Source organism: Brachionichthys hirsutus, chromosome 8 (assembly GCF_040956055.1).
Source record: "Brachionichthys hirsutus isolate HB-005 chromosome 8, CSIRO-AGI_Bhir_v1, whole genome shotgun sequence".
Taxonomy (NCBI): Eukaryota; Metazoa; Chordata; class Actinopteri; order Lophiiformes; family Brachionichthyidae; genus Brachionichthys; species Brachionichthys hirsutus.
Window position 1 is genome coordinate 312085 of NC_090904.1, and position 18553 is coordinate 330637.

An 18553-nucleotide genomic window follows, 5' to 3' on the forward strand; every position below is an offset into this window, starting at 1 on the left:
GTTTGTTGAAACCACAAGAACATACGGAACATACATCCAAGTCCAGCCTCTCATCCAACAGGAACAATGTCTTCAAGCTTTAGTCCAGTTGACTATTTGTAATGTGCTTTTCTTTCCATTGATCCTCATCTAAAAAACACCTGTATTGAAGGGAGGATGTTGATGTCAACAATATTTCAGAAAATGTCTAAATTCATTGAACAATCTGTCAATAAATAGAAATACTCACAAATTATGGACAAGGATAAGCCAGAAAAGAAGAATTGTATTTTTGGATTGTTATTTTAGACAACACTGTAACGGCCTTCAAGACTTACTGAGTGACGGGACTTCATCGCCACATGAAATAAACACACGACAGTTGTTGTTTTGCTCCTTTCATTTATTGTCTTCACCAATGTTCTCTCCACACTGAAATCGTACAAAGTCCAGCACTCGAGCCTGCCGGTCCTGAAGGAACTGTGCAACAGTCTTGCTGGAGTCTCCCAGGAAGGTCTGGGGCAGCAAACGCGTCTCACTCTCACCACAGGGCAGGTCATCCACGTTGCCCAGGGACAAAGGGGCATCTCCCACAATATGCTGTCCCAGCTTATACCCAATGACCGGCTGTTCTGCCTCCTTTCCACCCTCGAATACAACCAGAGCCCCGTACCGCCCCATGGCCACATCAGCCTGGCTGCCAACACAACCATGTACATAGGAGCCGATGTGCCATTCAGCTGGGACACCAAACGACACGGCACGCTTCAGGGACATGTTCTCACCGAGGCGTCCTGAGAAGACAATGAGGTAAACGCTCTTCATTAAATATAGAGAGACCATGACCACGAGTACCCCCGCCCGATGAACGGAAGTCTAAAATTCACTCTATTTCAGCTGCCAAATGCTCCACCGTCTTTACACAACACTTCCTGTCTGCAGCCTGCTGATGTTCAGTTAGCGTTATAATGAGTTGTAAAAGTCTCTGCAGCTACTGCAGGAGGAACTGCAGAAAATCAAAGAGCCGACAGACACCATGGATACGCACAACCGTAGATTTGGATGATTGATCGCAGTTTCATCTTTAGGAGTCACCCATTTCACATTATTATTTGATACACTGTCATTGTAAAATACTGACTTTTTCTGTTTTAAAGGAAGATTTTTCCATCTCAAATAAGACTATTTTGCGATCAGAACAATGAACATATCGTCTACAGATGTTTTAAGTCCAATCAGGTCAGCAGGTTGCCAAAATACGGGCTCAATACATCTGTGATGTCAAAGATGTAACAAAAATATACAGCTTGTTTTATTCCACTGTGCCACAAGGATCGGTTGCAACATTACTTTAGATATAGGCTAATAAAATGTCACGCTTTCGACAGTGCTAATTGTTCTTAATAAAACTTGCTAAACTGATTTATTTTATTATATACATATATATATATTATTTAAAACATCTTGCCTAATCTAATTCAGGTCGGTCTTGTCGGTAAATACAAAGTCACTTAAGACAAATGAAGCATCCTACTGACCTATTGTGAGCGCGACTTGGTCAGCGAGTGAAGGTCCCTCAGCCACACGCAGTTTGTTCAACTCCTCGCCTGCCAGGACGCTCTGATCACAAACGGTAGAGACGAGAAACGCACCCACCATCCTCAGTTACCAGCGTCACACACAGGTTCAGACATTCTCTGGATCAGGATCAACGTGTGCAGCTTTTCACAGCGTCTCACTCCCACTTTCGTTTTTTTTATATTTATTGATTTTTACTTGGAACGCAACACAGTGAAAAAGATACAAATAAAAGCACACGGCCGTCGCCCTGTCGGGCGGAGCCGTCCTACAGGACAACGGCACGGTCAGCCTCTAAAGGCCAGTCCTCGGTTAATGAGGCCTCGAGACACGACGGAAGACGCGTGTCCTTCATTCTGCATGAAAGGTTTCCAAATGTGATGAATGGCGTCAGCCTTGGATCGGGCATGTTAAGAAGTCCAGTGGAACGTACTCCAGTACAAGCCTTCTCCTTCCAGTCGTGGGTGACTTCTTACAAACCCAGTGCAATGGGATATCATATTATTTACTATTCTACTTGTTAATTCGCCTGTTTGGTAGACCGAGGAGAACAGTCAACGGGTCAAGGTCAACTCCTCTTATTTGTATGGGACTTTACCTTCACATATCCTGCCCGGCTTTGGGTTTTATTCCGGTGGTGAGCCAAGATTGCAAAAGCAACATCCTTAACCAGCTGCTGGAACGTCTCATTGCGGGCCACAAAATCTGTCTCACAGTTAACCTGAATCAAATCAATACAGGAAACACAGAAGTCCTTCGTGTTCAGCAAACTGAGAAGAGCCGAGTGGCAATAAATAATGCCTGTGCCACCGTACCTCCACCATCACTGCTTCATTTTCCTCTACGAACAGGCCAATCAGGCCTTCTCTGGCCTTGCGGCCCCCCAGCTTGCTTGCTTTGGTCCAGCCCTCCTTCTGGGCTTGCTCCTGTAGCCAAGTCTCGGCCTGAGAGTTCAGAAAGTCACATTTGTAACTTTCTAACCCTTTTCATAATACTGTTCTGATAAATAAGATATTTTTTCATTTATGCTGTTCTATCTCAGCCATATTAAAGAGGTCCAGTCAGTGACAGAGTTACATATTAATGAGGTAGTCATATACAGTTACATATTAATGAGGTAGTCATATACAGTTACATAATGAGGTCCAGTCATTGACAGAGTTACATATTAAAGAGGTACAGTCATACAGAGCTACATATTAATGAGGTCATACAGAGTTACGTATTAATGAGGTACAGTCATACAGTTACATATTAATGAGGTAGTCATACAGAGTTACATATTAATGAGGTACAGTCAGACAGTTACATATTAATGAGGTACAGTCAGACAGCTACATATTAATGAGGTACAGTCTTTGACAGAGTTACATATTAATGAGGTAGTCATATACAGCTACATAATAATGAGGTCCAGTCATAGACAGCTACAGCTCATTATCCAGCTGGAATTTATTCTCACAAACCTGCATTTTGAGCGGTTTACCTGTGTTACGTCATTACCGAACTTCTCAAGTGCTTTCTTGCAGTTAGTGAAAGTGTAGCCGGTGCTTTTTCGTAGTTTCATCACGGCGGCTTTCTCAGCTGCCATTAGCTGATAGCCGGCGTGGAGTGACCTTGCATTGCTGGCCTGAGGACGACACACAGGAGAGCACGTAGCACGTAGCACGTAGCACGTAGCACGTAGCACGTAGCACCTTAGCAATAAGGTCAATGAGCTACGTGCTAAAGTCTGCCACGCAGCATATTAAAGCTACGTGAAATGTTACACCTAAATATCCAGACATCAGCAGCCAGAGAAGGGTTAGCTGAAACGCTCATTAGCTGAAACGGAACGTTGTCTCCTCCGGAAGAGAAGCAGCTAGCCCGTGCTAGCTCCAGATCAATATAAAACGTGTGAAGCTAAACGAGCTCACCTTCGGAATAGTTCTGAATAAAAAGTTCAACGACATCTTTCCGGTCTTCAGTGGAAAACGGAATCACGTTTAGTAAAGGTCAAAGGACGCCTGGTCGGCTCGAGGTGACGTCACTTATTGCTGGCTTTCGCCCCCTATAGGACGGGAGTGTAACTTCACATGACGTCAGCTCATAGACTGAAGGATGAGTTTGAAAATGTCAACGTGTCTCTGCAAACATTAGTATTTTAAATCATGAATGGATTCATTATACTAAATATAACCGTTTAAGTAAATCATTACCTTTACTGAAGTATTTAGTGCAAGTAAAACAATATTGTTTACCCCACCAAAATATAGTTAGACTACAAATTAGTTGATTTAACAATTGGCAATTAAATTATAGGGATAAAAAAACACTTCAGTTGTTGTCTCAGTTTGATAAAACGTTTTCTCTATTTAAAATGGCTGCATGTTGGTATGTAGCAGAAGATCTTATAAGCTTTTGTCACACTTATTTTATTTTAGTGAGGCTTCCTTAGTCCAGACCAATCGCCACTGAAACCTTTGTGGTTGGTTGAGTGAGAGAGTAAGACAGTTTGAACATTATGACATTTGTTCTCTCTAAAGTCACCTGAGAGAAATATCTCAACTCCCAAGACAAACTGCAATATGGCACTCATCTTGTTCTACTTTACATTCATACTTCAGAAAGTCAAAATCTTCATTTTAGACTGACAGCTTGAGGATCCTAATTTGCATTTTATTTTTTACTTTGTACATAACTGAAAGAATCTGCATGTACCTGTTTGCTGGAGGAGCACATGACCAGATATTGACCGAGGTTACTAAAACATTCTGAGCTATCTTAGATAAGGCCTGTGAAGTGCAGCATCTGGTCACCCTGTCAGCAAAAATCTGAAAAGGTCTTTCGTGTTTAAATTTATTTATTTATTTTCTAAACGTGATTATCTACAAGACAATATAACTATAAAATAAGAGCATCCTATTTTGCTCTATAGTTTTGAGTCAGTAGAAACTATATGAACCTTAAAGTGGGTATAACAGCTAAGGAGGTGGTTATCACCGCTCCCACCTTGACATCGTTTTATTCTGAGACATTAAAACTATGCAGGTGTTCACTTTCACACTGAAGGATTTTAAGTTGCCACTTTAATAAAAAAGAAAAACTAATTACAGTGGAACCTGCCTGGAAGCACATTTCTTATGAGAGATGAGGGCAAGATGAAAGAACAGCCATCTTTAGGTCAGTAGAAAACAAATGAACCTTAAAGTGATGATGATGATGATGATGAATATATTTATTAGATAGAATGTTAGAGTACAAGTACAGTCAAACAGTAGCATGTATTACAGTACAGGTACAGTCACACAGTAGCATGTATTACAGTACAAATACAGTCAAACAGTAGCATGTATTACAGTACAAGTACAGTCACACAGTAGCATGTATTACAGTACAAGTACAGTCACACAGTAGCATGTATTACAGTACAAGAACAGTCAAACAGTAGCATGTATTACAGTACAAATAAAGTCAAATATCCTGTCTCAGAGGAGCATTTCTAAAAAGCCCTTGCGGTCTTGTTTCCGTTGAAAGTCCTTCGTACATAAATCATCGACATTTAACAATACAAATAAAACTAATATTAAATTACTCAATTGTAAGTGGGTATAACTTTAATTAAAAACAACACAAACAATGAATCACAGTGGAACTGCCTGGCAGCACATTTCACCGAGAGATGAGGTCAAGCTGAAAGAAGGGCTGTCTCCACTGGGCAGGTGAATGTGACCGCGGTGTCTGCCTGCTGGGCTCGGTCTGGTGAGACCGGCTATAAAAGGCAGACCTGCTAGCAGCTCTCTCAGCTCGATCTCAGGGTTGCAGCCAGGATGAACGCTGCTGTTGTCCTTGCTTTTTGGGTGGCCCTGTTCCAGCAGGGATACAGCAAACACAGTAAGAATGTTTCTATGCAACACATTGTTTCAGGGTTCTGCTTGTTTGTGAACTAGTTTCAGTTACCAATGGAACCGGGTACTTTATCGTCCTACTTGTGCCATGTCTTATTACAGCTGAACTTCTTTTACTTGCAGTTGCACCCATGTCTTGCAAAGGCAGATGTGAGGAGAGATACAACTTTGAAAACAAGTGCCACTGCAACTCCAAGTGTGTGCAGTTCAACTAGTGCTCGCATTTAAACTATTCGGGGCAGTTTTAATTAATCATCAATATTCACAGGGCCTAATTTCCTGTAAAAGTAACAACAAGTATAGTTTGTTGCCAATTATTCTTTAATTTAAATACTAAATCAGAATACCAGGAATGGATGGTCTTCAACAGTCACAGCTTATCATGTTTCAGTAAATGGCCAGCAGGTGTCACCACTGTGCTAGTCAGCGCGCTGAAGTTAAAAGGGGCTCCATATATTTGACTAAATTTTCAAATGCTTTACTTAAAGGAGTAAAATAGAAATATCGCAATGTAAATATGCTGAGAGGTTTATCCCTTTCAGATTAAATGGAAGTATTGGAACAAGTGATAAATGACAATTAAAAGGCAACACAGACATGATCCATTTATTTTATGATTGACAGGTGATGCAGGAAGCGGAGAAAGTGACGTCACTGATGCTGAGCTCATGATTCTCTCTGAGAGCCTCTATAGTTTGGATTCAAACAAGGCTTCATCCTCGGAGTTGTCGATCAACCCTCAGGTTCTGGTGCCCGACTCTGAGACCAGCTCCAGGAAGGATCTCTCCCTGAAACCGTAAGGAGAGATTTTTCATTCATTCATTTTGTCCGTTACCGGGTCGCGGGTCGTGCTGGAGCCTATCCCAGCAGTCAACAGGCGAGAGGCGGGGCACGCCCCGGACAAGCCGCCAGTTCATCACAGAGCCACACAATTTAGTGTAGCCAATTCACCTCATTTGCATGTTTTTGGTGGAGAGAGGAAGCCGGAGAACCCGGAGAGAACCCGGGACGGAGAGATTTATATATATATATATTTGTTTTAACAATTCTTGACCTTCACGTATCCATGGCTCCCTCATTCTGGGTTTCTTTCCCCCCCTAGCCTTTTTAAGTACGTGAATGAGCAGGTTCTCTTCTCCAGACCTACCTACGCTGCGCTCATAGCTCTGTTGGACAACTATGACAGGATGACAGGACAGACGGAGCGTTTCACTCCTCAGCAGCTAGCAGAGCAGGACACCTTCCTCGAGGAGACCATCTCCAACACTGCGCTGGGCAGAAAGCTGTTTGATTTCCTCTCGTCCAAGAGTAAATACATCCATCTGTAACAAAGGCACATCACCGCTCTTCTAATAATAGTGCAAAGCATTTCATTTTGTGTTTTAAGGCATCTATACATCAAAGGGAAAGTTCATTCAGGACCTGAAGATGATGTGGTTTGGTTTGTACTCCCGCAGCAGCAACAAAATGGACTCCAGTGGATTTGAACACATCTTTGCCGGTTTGGACAGAACAAGTTTATTTCAACACGACACATGATTTGCAGATTTCTCTTTTCTCCTCGATTATTTAGAAACTCGTTTTGTAAAACTGTAGGAGAGATCAAGGGAGGAAAGGTGTCTGGTTTCCACAACTGGATCCAGTTTTATCTTCTGGAGAAGAAAGGTCTGATGAACTATTACAGCCACAGCTTTAATGGGCCAGTGAGCGTCCACAGCGCAGACTGGAATAAGTTGCTTCCGTTTACTGTGAACAGCAACGCTTTGAGATTCTCGTTCTCCTGCTCTCAGTGGCGAACCTACCCCGACGTCTTGGGCATGCAATTTCTGTGGGATGGATTCTTCAAGCAGGTTGGCTCTGCAATCATTGGCTGCAGCCCTGAATTCGACTTTGCCTTATACAGCCTCTGCTACATCACTCGCCCGGGGGCACGGTGAGCATTCCTGCACCTCTTGTGACATTTTCTTGAATGTGAATCTGTTCTGGTTTAGATATTTTATTTCTCATTCACAGTTGTCGTCTGAGCCTGGGAAGCAAAGAGTTCATTATTCAAACGTACACCTGGAATAATTCCGTCTATGGTGATGGGAAGAAGTTCATTGGCTCTGCTTTTCCTGCGACGCCATGAATTCCATCCCCTACGACTAACAGCAACTCCTGAATGGATGAGTCATCTTGAGTTGGATCGTGTTCATGGTGCAACCACTTTGACAAATAATATTTCTTATTCATGACAAGAATTTCAAAATGCAAAGCAACATAAATGTCACTCATTCTGTAAATTCCTTAATAAAGTATAGCCTAGACTAAGCAGAGTACAACTTCTAGTATTGTACTTTTTTATTTTAATCATGACAGTAACCCGAGTGGATTCATCAGCTGTGTGCCTAATGAAGGCCCCGAGTGGGCACAATGCTGACCCCCAACCCTTCGGTGGTAAGAGCATGTGTGCATCGACACAATTGGTTATTGTCTCATAAAAGTGCAAAACAAAACAAAATGGTGGACTTATTCAGCATGAACTCTAGAAACAAAAAGACATGAACAGATCGAGTTCTGCTTGACCTGCTGCAAACAGTAGTCACCAGCTAAACGTCTTATCAGCTGTCCATAAAGCTGCGTGCGTGTGCGTGTGCGTGTGCGTGCGCGTGTGCGTGCGCGTGTGTCCAGCTGGTATGGGGGTTCTTTTACTCTTTCACTCATCTAGGGTGACTAACAGGATAAATTGTGCTCTGGCGATGGAACAGGGCGACTCGCTTGCAGCTCTGTTTGAAGAACGTATTCCAGGAGACGGATCTGCCACTGATCCTTTTGTCCAGCATCCTGTCTCTGTGCATCCAGGCAGGAATCCTGCAGCCTTCAGCCATTCATTTGGTTTGGGCCTCACATGTAGCCTCAGTGTTCCAGCAGCAGGACAATCACTTTGGCCCAGGCAAGAATTCACTATTGTGTCAGACTATATTACATTTTCTGAGCTGGTGACTCTTGAAATTAGAAGAGTAAATCTTCTCTCTTTTCACGCTGCCCCCTTTTTTTAAAGCCTCCGTGGAATCAAATTAAATCACAGTGGGGCAAGTAAACGAAAGAAAAGATTCAATTGTTTTTTTTGTCACTCACACAACGTCATAATCGAATTATAGCGGGCCACCCGCCAGCGTGTCCTCATGTCCCCCAAACGGGCTCCTCCCGGCCGATCCCGTGAGCCACCTGACTTTTGTTTTGTAATGATATTATCCTGCGCTCCCTTTAGCGTGTTGCGGCTAATGGCTGCGCGGGCTAACCCAGCTGCACATGCAGGAACAAAGCTGCTTACGGAGCCAAACAATGGACCCGTGGAAAAGGGACGCCTGGAGGCGGCCAGCCAATGAGCATGCACAACAGGGGGCCAGCAGAGGGTTTAGGGAAGGGTTAATAGAGTTTGGGGGTTCAGGCAGAGGAGGGGGTCTATTTTGCTCAGTTTCAGGGTGTACAAGTGAGATGGTTACCAAGAATCACCCCCGTCTGCCCAGGGTGGATTCTGGGCCGGACGTTCGCTCTGCGTAGAACCCACAGAACCCACAGAACCCACAGAACACACAGAACACACAGAACCCACAGAACCCACAGAACCCACAGAACACACAGAACCCACAGAACCCACAGAACACACAGAACCCACAGAACCCACAGAACACACGGAACACACGGACACAATTATGGGACGCTGTGGACGTCCAGCATAACAGATGGACAAACCCCCAATCCCAAATTAAACCTGGGACTTAAGAGGACGGGAATGTGTGTGTGTGTGTGTGTGTGTGTGTGTGTGTGTGCGTGTGTGCGTGTGCATGTGTGTGTGTTTTTACCGTAAGCTAATTTCATATGACATAAATGTACCGAGAGAAGTTGAGGCGGACAGTGTCCTCTGAGAACGGGGGACAGGCTGAGCGAGCTCAGCAGCCAGAGGAGGATGGACGAGCATCTGTTAAAATGTGTGTGGTCAGCAGGGGGGGCCTGGGGGGGCCTGGGGGCGCCGCTGCATGGCACCGATACGGCGTTACACCTGAAAAGGCTCGACGGTTAAACTGAAACGGAACACGATAAATAGTAGAAGCGTTTAGTCAGATTCAAACGAGCAAGAATTAACTCGGAGCAGGAAATCCTGTCTGGAGATTTGCATATTTGAATATTCATCAAATAAAAATAAAAGTTATATTTTGAGAATGATAAGAATGATGTCCCTGCAGCCTGTCCCTGCAGCCTGTCCCTGTCCCTGTTCCTGCAACCTGTCCTGTCCCTGCAGCCTGTCCCTGTCCCTGCAGCCTGTCCTGTCCCTGCAGCCTGTCCCTGTCCCTGCAGCCTGTCCCTGTCCCTGCAGCCTGTCCTGTCCCTGCAGCCTGTCCCTGCAGCCTGTCCCTGTCCCTGTTTCTGCAGCCTGTCCTGTCCCTGCAGCCTGTCCCTGTCCCTGCAGCCTGTCCCTGTCCCTGCAGCCTGTCCCTGTCCCTGCAGCCTGTCCTGTCCCTGCAGCCTGTCCCTGTCCCTGCAGCCTGTCCCTGTCCCTGCAGCCTGTCCTGTCCCTGCAGCCTGTCCCTGCAGCCTGTCCCTGTCCCTGTTTCTGCAGCCTGTCCTGTCCCTGCAGCCTGTCCCTGTCCCTGCAGCCTGTCCCTGTCCCTGCAGCCTGTCCTGTCCCTGTCCTGTCCCTGCAGCCTGTCCCTGTCCCTGTCCCTGCGGTGCCCGGATGGAGCAAACACCTGCTCAACTTCAAGCTGTCACACACACTTAGGCTCAGCGGCCTGAGCGCGTCTCTCCTCCGTTCAATGCCAACGTGCTGCGGGTCTGGCGGCCCGCGCTAAGCAACAAAGACCAGTGGGCCCCCCCTGATTGTCTGGAACTCCCCCTCCAACACACACACACACACACACACACACACTGCAGACGACCGCAGCTCAAGCGATTCAAGCCACGAGTCGTCCACGCGCAAGCTCGAGCGCGTCAACAAAAATGTCATGCGAGTGGAAGGAGGAGCTTCAGCGTGGAGGTTAAAGCCACGAGCTCCCACAGAGTGACCCACGCTGGGACAGTGGGACAGCCCTGAGAGCAGAGGACACGCAGCTTTACGGCGGGACAGTGGACAGACACCACGCTGGGACAGAAGGTCAAAGCCCAGGACGCACCAGCACGGTACGTTCCAGAAGGTTTCTAGAACGGCAGCCTTTTCTGTGCGTGAGTTAATCTGAGGACCGCAGTGGACATGTCCCCACAGAGCAGTCCTTATTTGTGTCCTGTCCAAATAACACCTTCAATCGCCAAAAAGAGTCAATTCTTCATTTTGTATGTTTTATAAATGTCTGACTTCCATTCATTTTGTATGTTTTATAAATGTCTGACTTCCATTCATTTTGTATGTTTTATAAATGTCTGACTTCCTTTCATTTTGTGTGTTTTATAAATGTCTGACTTCCATTCATTTTGTATGTTTTATAAATGTCTGACTTCCTTTCATTTTGTGTGTTTTATAAATGTCTGACTTCCATTCATTTTGTATGTTTTATAAATGTCTGACTTCCATTCATTTTGTATGTTTTATAAATGTCTGACTTCCTTTCAACGCGAGCTGCGTCTCTCTGATCTCTCGTTTAATCTCATGCTCGTCGTCGCAGTAAATCCTGCGATGCCCCAGATTAAAGTCCCGTCCGCGACTTTATCATTACCAGTTGACAAAGTGCCGGGGATTACCCCACACGAGGGGGAGGGGGTAGAAATAAATCATAGATCGGTGAAGATAGAAATAGTGATCGTCCCAAACACTAAGAAATGTTTTCAGTGATTTTCTCAAGCAGGCCTTCATACCTGGTGAGATTAGAGGGAACTGTCCGGTGCTGACTTGTTGGTCCAGGCTCTTTTAGAACGAATAGAATATCATGAGCCTATTGATTGTCATTGGTGCGTGATCCATTACTCAGCATTATTTCGTCTGACATCTTTTTTTCCTTTGTTTAGATATAAAAATGTTTCTCCCCTTCACCTTTCTTAAGGGGAGAAACCTTAACCAGAATACTATTTGTATTTGATATTGCACCTACGCACCAAACGGAGCAGCACTCCTAATCTCGCTGTACATTTCTATTTCTATTTTTTAATTTTGAAATTCTGAATTGCTCACATTGCACGTAATTCCTGCCCGAACCGAACCCAATCAAATTTCACCTAAAAATAAGTATTTAATTGTAGAATGTAGAGTTTGTAAAGCACCAAATTCCCAGAGAACATAAAGAGGACATGACCTCAGTAAGATTTAAAACGGAAGTAAGTCTTTATATCACGTTAAGAGACTCAACATGTATAAGTTTTAACACAATCAGTATTTTTTGTAGCAACATAAAGTAAAAAAGGTAAGTTAACCCCTCCTTTAGAGCACAGTGACGAATATTACTGATGCCTTTCTATGGATCATTTAACGGACCGTCTGAGAACAAGTTCAAAGACGATATTACCGTTTCCTACGCGGAAAGAGGAGACCCTGCTTTCTGAGAATAAAGTCTCTGAGCGAGCATCATGCGCACCGTTTGTGAAATGTTGTGATGCTTAACAAAGATATTTCTACTTCTAGACTACTATGATGATTAAGCCATACCTGCGACAAGGTGAGGGAGAGGAGGCCAGTCCTCTTCAATGGCTGGATGGAGACGCGAGCTCACCTGAGCGAGACGCGTCAGCCCCATCCCATCACCACAGACCAAGTGAAGTGAGCAGCAGGTCACAACAGACAGGGAGTGAGGAGGAGGAAGAAGACGAGGAGGAGGAAGGACAGGAAGACAAAAATGCGTCCAAACGACGAGGCCCTAAGAAAAAGCGGATGACCAAGGCCCGCCAGGAACGATTCCGTGCCAGGCGTGTAAAAGCAAACGGCAGGGAGCGCTCGCGCATGCACGGTTTGAACGACGCGCTGGAGAACCTGCGCTGCATCATGCCCTGTCGCTCCAGAACACAGAAACTGTCCAAGATCGAGACCCTCCGGCTGGCCCGCAACTACATCTGTGCCCTGTCCGAGGCCCTGGAGGGCGGCCTGTCCACGGAGAGCAGCGCCTTCGTGGGCACGCTGTGTGAGGGCCTCTCCCAACCCACCACCAACCTGGTGGCTGGGTGCATGCAGCTGGGGGGGGGTGCTCCTGGCGGTGGCATGAGGCCCGAGGACAGACACGGGGTCCGAGGAGCACATCCTCCGCTCGGTGGCATGGCCAGCTACTCTTCTCCAGGCCTGCCGAGTCCACCATACGGCAGTTTTGACTCTGCTCACCTGCTTCACCTGAGGGCAATGAAAGGAGTGTACGACAATCACTCGCCACGTGAATGCAACACGCCTCCATACGACGGGCCCCCGACACCCCCTCTGAGCATCAGCAGCAACCTGGTGCAGAAGCAGGAGCCACACCACTACTCCCCCCCCGTGGGCAAAGACCCGTATCAGACCCAGACCGGGTACGACTCCTACCATCCCCCGACAGATAACCTCCATTTACAGAGACTAAAATGAGGGGGGGGGTCTTCACTCTGACATTCATGAATCGATGTGCGTTTTTCGGTCGACAGCCTGCAAGTAGAACAATAGAATAAAACGTTTCACTTAAATGTCTGCTCAAGTGAGATTTTGTCTTATTGTAGATCAATATGATTTCTTGAAGGGGAAAAAATGAGCAGCTGCTCTGTTGCTGTGATACGAGCACTCTGATTGAACAGATCCTATTCATCTATTTATTCTCCCGCCCTTCTGTAGATAGTTTATTCATTTACTTCTCTTGCGTTAACATTCCTTAGTCAGAGGTTGATTTCCCACAACAATGTAGGCGACGTTTTATAGGTGGAGGTAAGATAAACGGGTCCAAGAAGACTTTGTCGTTCTCTGAGTAAGATAACTTCACTTTGATCAAAATATTAAAAACTGAACTCGTCCTTCCTTTTGTGCTTGTTTTTGTTAGAGGTGATGAGAGAGAGAGAGAGAGAGAGAGAGAGAGAGAGAGAGAGAGAGAGCTCTGTTTCATTAAATATTTGACTTTTAAGAAATAGAGAATCATTTAAAAACCTAAGGAACAACATTTAAAACAGAAAATAATGAAAACGTGCAAATGATTGGAGTCAGGAAGAGAAGTGGAGAAAATAACAAAAAGCAAAGCTCGAAACTAAAGAGCAGCCGCTTGTCTCGACTCAAGGTTCAGGCTGGTCAGTCTGAAGGCCACCCACTGAGAGGTCAGCAGCAGAGGGTCAAATGTCACAGTGGGTCGTGACATGAGGGTGGGAATGGTTCTCTCATCTTTTTGCTGCTGAGCTTATCGCCCTGTGTATTTCTGCACAATGTTCGCTGCAGCTTTTCATCAGTGTGAGTTCGTAAGTACGTTCTGGACAAAGGTCTCATAATCCTGATAAACATGCTGATGAACATCCCCCGACCTGCAATGGAAGTAAGATATCAGCTTGTTTTCCTCTCTCTCCCCCTCTCTCTCTCTATTTGTTCTGCCTTTGCACTATAACAAGAGAAGCCGTGGACTCCGTTTGAAGGGGCAGGGTGACCGATGGGACCAGGGCAGGCCCAGACGCTGGATCTGTGAAACATTCCTTATTATCATGATGGAACAACATCAAAGATCATTTTCTGTAATGGACATTCATTTAGGTTTTGAAGAAGCATTTTGATCATGGGTTCAATGGGTTTGTTCTTCTGCAGCTTCTTTATGTTTTAGGAGGATTGGTGAAAATGTGAGGTTTTTTTGTCAATCATTTAGAGCAGGGGTCCCCAACCAGCGGCCCGCGGCCCGGTACCGGTCCGTTTCGGTAACGGACCGGTTTCATGCCGTGAATTTTTTTCGCGGATGGGGGGTATAAATAATCGACCTGAAGCCAGCAGCACTTCGCATGCAAAGTCTCGACGTGAGGAACATCTCACCTGATTTGCATTTGTTTCGTGTAGTCACTTCCTCCGGAGTATTTCCCCTGAGTATTTATGACTCCGTTTGATCCTGTTTGGACCTGCAGAATCCGTTCAGGCACCGCCGGGACGACCGTAGTCGTAGTTCTACTGCGAGACCAAAAGATGATTCATGACTGGAATTCTTTTTCTTGCATTAAGCATAAAGAATGTGGAACAAGTGAGATGTTTCTGAACACTATTTCATCATTCATGCGTAAGGTTACGAAAACAGCGCAGAGGATGCAAATCGAGACGCGTGAAAGGAGGAAGCCGATATTCACTTCAGAGGATCGACCAGAGCCCGGCCGCCCGTTGGAGCTTCAGGTGAGACTTTCCTGACGACCTGGTTTTAAATGAGTGTGACTTAAATGTTGATTAGAAATGTCCTCTGGGTCTATTTCATGCAGTTTATAATTTCGTGTCATCTTCGAATTAATCTCAGTGAGAAGAAATGAGCGATGGAGGTTATTTAGTGTATTTAGTTTGTCAGAGGTTTATTATTGCCTCCAATATTGATTGTGGCTGACGGGCGGCTAAATATCCTGAAGCTGTAAGACTGCAAGGAGGGGAAGTGAAATCTGTACGCCGGCAGCGCTTCCTTTGTCGCCTTGGGAGGGACGGGGCTTTTATGTCCTGTGGCCTTGGGAGGGAGACGGGGCTTTTATGTCCTGTGGCCTTGGGAGGGACGGGGCTTTTATGTCCTGTGGCCTTGGGAGGGACGGGGCTTTTATGTCCTGTGGCCTTGGGAGCGACGGGGCTTTTATGTTCTGTGGCCTTGGGAGCGACGGGGCTTTTATGTCCTGTGGCCTTGGGAGCGACGGGGCTTTTATGTCCTGTGGCCTTGGGAGGGACGGGGCTTTTATGTCCTGTGGCCTTGGGAGCGACGGGGCTTTTATGTCCTGTGGCCTTGGGAGCGACGGGGCTTTTATGTCCTGTGGCCTTGGGAGGGACGGGGCTTTTATGTCCTGTGGCCTTGGGAGGGACGGGGCTTTTATGTCCTGTGGCCTTGGGAGCGACGGGGCTTTTATGTCCTGTGGCCTTGGGAGCGACGGGGCTTTTATGTCCTGTGGCCTTGGGAGGGACGGGGCTTTTATGTCCTGTGGCCTTGGGAGGGAGACGGGGCTTTTATGTCCTGTGGCCTTGGGAGGGACGGGGCTTTTATGTCCTGTGGCCTTGGGAGGGACGGGGCTTTTATGTCCTGTGGCCTTGGGAGCGACGGGGCTTTTATGTCCTGTGGCCTTGGGAGCGACGGGGCTTTTATGTCCTGTGGCCTTGGGAGGGACGGGGCTTTTATGTCCTGTGGCCTTGGGAGGGAGACGGGGCTTTTATGTCCTGTGGCCTTGGGAGGGACGGGGCTTTTATGTCCTGTGGCCTTGGGAGGGACGGGGCTTTTATGTCCTGTGGCCTTGGGAGCGACGGGGCTTTTATGTCCTGTGGCCTTGGGAGCGACGGGGCTTTTATGTCCTGTGGCCTTGGGAGCGACGGGGCTTTTATGTCCTGTGGCCTTGGGAGGGACGGGGCTTTTATGTCCTGTGGCCTTGGGAGCGACGGGGCTTTTATGTCCTGTGGCCTTGGGAGGGACGGGGCTTTTATGTCCTGTGGCCTTGGGAGGGACGGGGCTTTTATGTCCTGTGGCCTTGGGAGCGACGGGGCTTTTATGTCCTGTGGCCTTGGGAGGGACGGGGCTTTTATGTCCTGTGGCCTTGGGAGGGAGACGGGGCTTTTATGTCCTGTGGCCTTGGGAGGGACGGGGCTTTTATGTCCTGTGGCCTTGGGAGGGACGGGGCTTTTATGTCCTGTGGCCTTGGGAGCGACGGGGCTTTTATGTCCTGTGGCCTTGGGAGCGACGGGGCTTTTATGTCCTGTGGCCTTGGGAGGGAGACGGGGCTTTTATGTCCTGTTGCCTTGGGAGGGACGGGGCTTTTATGTCCTGTGGCCTTGGGAGCGACGGGGCTTTTATGTCCTGTGGCCTTGGGAGCGACGGGGCTTTTATGTCCTGTGGCCTTGGGAGCGACGGGGCTTTTATGTCCTGTGGCCTTGGGAGGGAGACGGGGCTTTTATGTCCTGTTGCCTTGGGAGGGACGGGGCTTTTATGTCCTGTGGCCTTGGGAGGGACGGGGCTTTTATGTCCTGTGGCCTTGGGAGCGACGGGGCTTTTATTGCGTTCCCTTTCCACAGAATGAACCGCACCAACCAAACCCAGTTGGACCCGTTCTCCTGCCACAGCCCGGCCGTTGAGGTCTACCGCTACGTCGCCGTGCTGTGGGGCTGCGCCGTGGCCATCACCGGTACGATCGGGAACCTGATGACCGTCCTCGCGTTCGTCTTGGACCCCCATCTGAGAACCCGCTTCAACGTGCTCATCGTCAACCTGGCCGTCGCCGACCTCCTGTACTGCACCGTCCTCCAGCCCATCTCGGTCGACTCCTATCTGCACCTCAGGTGGCGCAGCGGGCCCACGTGGTGCCGCGTCTTTGGACTCCTCCTCTTCCTCTCTAATTCGGTCTCAATCATCACCCTGTGCCTGGTGGCCGTGAGCCGGTACCTGCTGGTGGCCCAGCGGGCTGTGTTTGACCGCGTCTCCTCTCGCTGGGGTCTGATCACGGTCCTCGTCTCGTCGTGGGCGCTGGCCCTGGCCAGCTTCGGCCCACTTTGGTCCGTTTACGTGTTTGTGCCGCAAGTGTGCACGTGCAGCTTCCACCGCACCAGGGGCCGGCCCTACACCACCATCCTGCTCCTTTTTTACTTCTGCATCGGCCTCGGGTTTGTTGGCGTATTCTACTTCCTCATTTACAGGCGGGTAAAGATCGCGTCGGCGGCTCTACTGCGCTACCGACCGAGTCGCAGGTCATCCCGGAGGAAACCGGTTCCGTCGGCAGACGGGACCGATGACAGCGGAGCGCAGAGTCAGGCGACCAACACGAGCAGCTGTGAGACGAGCAGCCGAGCAAATGCGTCCCAAAGTGACAACGCGGGTGAAAAGGACTTTGAACAGGCCTCCGCTTCCTCCGGCAGCAAGCCTCCCCGTGACGCCATCGCTTCCTCCGGCAGCAAGCCTCCCCGTGACGCCATCGCTTCCTCCGGCAGCAAGCCTCCCCGTGACGCCATCGCTTCCTCCGGCAGCAAGCCTCCCCGTGACGCCATCGCTTCCTCCGGCAGCAAGCCTCCCCGTGACGCCATCGCTTCCTCCCACGCCGCTTCGGGGGACGACGGTGAATTTAAGCGCGTCACTCGCATGTGCTTTGCCGTTTTCCTGTGTTTTGTGTTCTGCTTCGTTCCCTTCCTCTTGCTTAACATGGCGGACAAAGATGGCCGTGCCCCGCTGGTGCTGCACATGCTCTGTGCCAACCTGACCTGGCTCAACAGCTGCGTGAACCCGGTGCTCTACGCCGTCATGAACCGACAGTTCCGGCAGGCCTACCAGGTGCTGCTGAGCAGGGCTGCTGCCCCGCTGGCCTGCCTCTGGCCCTGCCGCCGGGCGCAGACGTCCTGATGCAGGCGTCCCGACGCAGGCGCAGGCGCCCCGACGCAGACGTCCCGATGCAGGCGCCCCGACGCAGGCGCCCCGACGCAGGCGCAGGCGCCCCGACGCAGACGTCCTGATGCAGGCGCCCCAACGCAGGCGCCCCGACGCAGATGTCCTGATGCAGGCGTCCCGACGCAGGCGCAGGCGCCCCGACGCAGACGTCCTGATGCAGGCGCCCCGACGCAGGCGCCCCGACGCAGATGTCCTGATGCAGGCGCAGGCGCCCCGACGCTGTGAACCTTTATTTTCTTTCTGTGGCTCTAGTGCAGTGAATAAAAGCACATTTTATTACTTCATGTTTGTCCCAATTGTTTTATGTACCTGTATATAATTTATATTTACGTATTCCTTGCATGTCTGATTGTGGGTCGTCTCGGATCCCATCTGTGCAGCGTTCTCATGTCTGTTTGGGTTTTCTATTTAGATGAATGTGTGAGTTGTATGTCTGTGTGCCCCCCCCCCCCCCATTATACGGTTTTCATTCATACAAAACCCCAAATCTGCTGGAAGCTTCTTCACTCAAGCAGCATCTGCATTTACTTTTTAACAGTTCAGAATATTGAGCAACAATCACGTTGTCGTGTTTCTGCTGTTACTTCATTTTGGAGAACCAGCGTTTCCACATCGAGCGGGGCTTCCCCG

At 48.3% G+C, this 18553-nt stretch overlaps 4 protein-coding genes across 4 annotated transcripts; 3 read left to right on the forward strand and 1 right to left on the reverse strand.

Annotated features, from left to right (window-relative positions):
* Positions 1-254: 254 nt before the first annotated feature.
* Positions 255-3552, reverse strand: tsfm (Ts translation elongation factor, mitochondrial). Its single transcript, XM_068742718.1, has 6 exons — positions 3474-3552; positions 3044-3187; positions 2373-2501; positions 2156-2278; positions 1518-1599; positions 255-773 (listed from the first exon to the last, which is right to left on the reverse strand). Exons 1-6 carry the CDS (start codon positions 3507-3509, stop codon positions 379-381), a joined length of 909 nt encoding a protein of 302 aa, XP_068598819.1. The 5' UTR covers positions 3510-3552; the 3' UTR covers positions 255-378.
* A 1814-nt stretch (positions 3553-5366) lies between these two features.
* On the forward strand, positions 5367-7572 carry endou (endonuclease, polyU-specific). The gene is given in 8 exon segments (XM_068742880.1): positions 5367-5430; positions 5487-5685; positions 6082-6240; positions 6547-6752; positions 6832-6945; positions 7041-7147; positions 7235-7377; positions 7458-7572. Coding segments are annotated over 8 exon segments (1107 nt in total).
* A 4467-nt stretch (positions 7573-12039) lies between these two features.
* LOC137898868 (neurogenic differentiation factor 4-like) lies at positions 12040-12952 on the forward strand. Its single transcript, XM_068742920.1, is given in 2 exon segments — positions 12040-12923; positions 12925-12952. Coding segments are annotated over 2 exon segments (912 nt in total).
* A 1687-nt stretch (positions 12953-14639) lies between these two features.
* Positions 14640-17957, forward strand: gpr84 (G protein-coupled receptor 84). Its single transcript, XM_068742393.1, has 2 exons — positions 14640-14709; positions 16564-17957. The coding sequence occupies exon 2, from the start codon at positions 16565-16567 to the stop codon at positions 17876-17878; it is 1314 nt and encodes a 437-aa protein (XP_068598494.1). The 5' UTR covers positions 14640-14709; position 16564; the 3' UTR covers positions 17879-17957.
* The last annotated feature ends 596 nt before the right edge of the window (positions 17958-18553 follow it).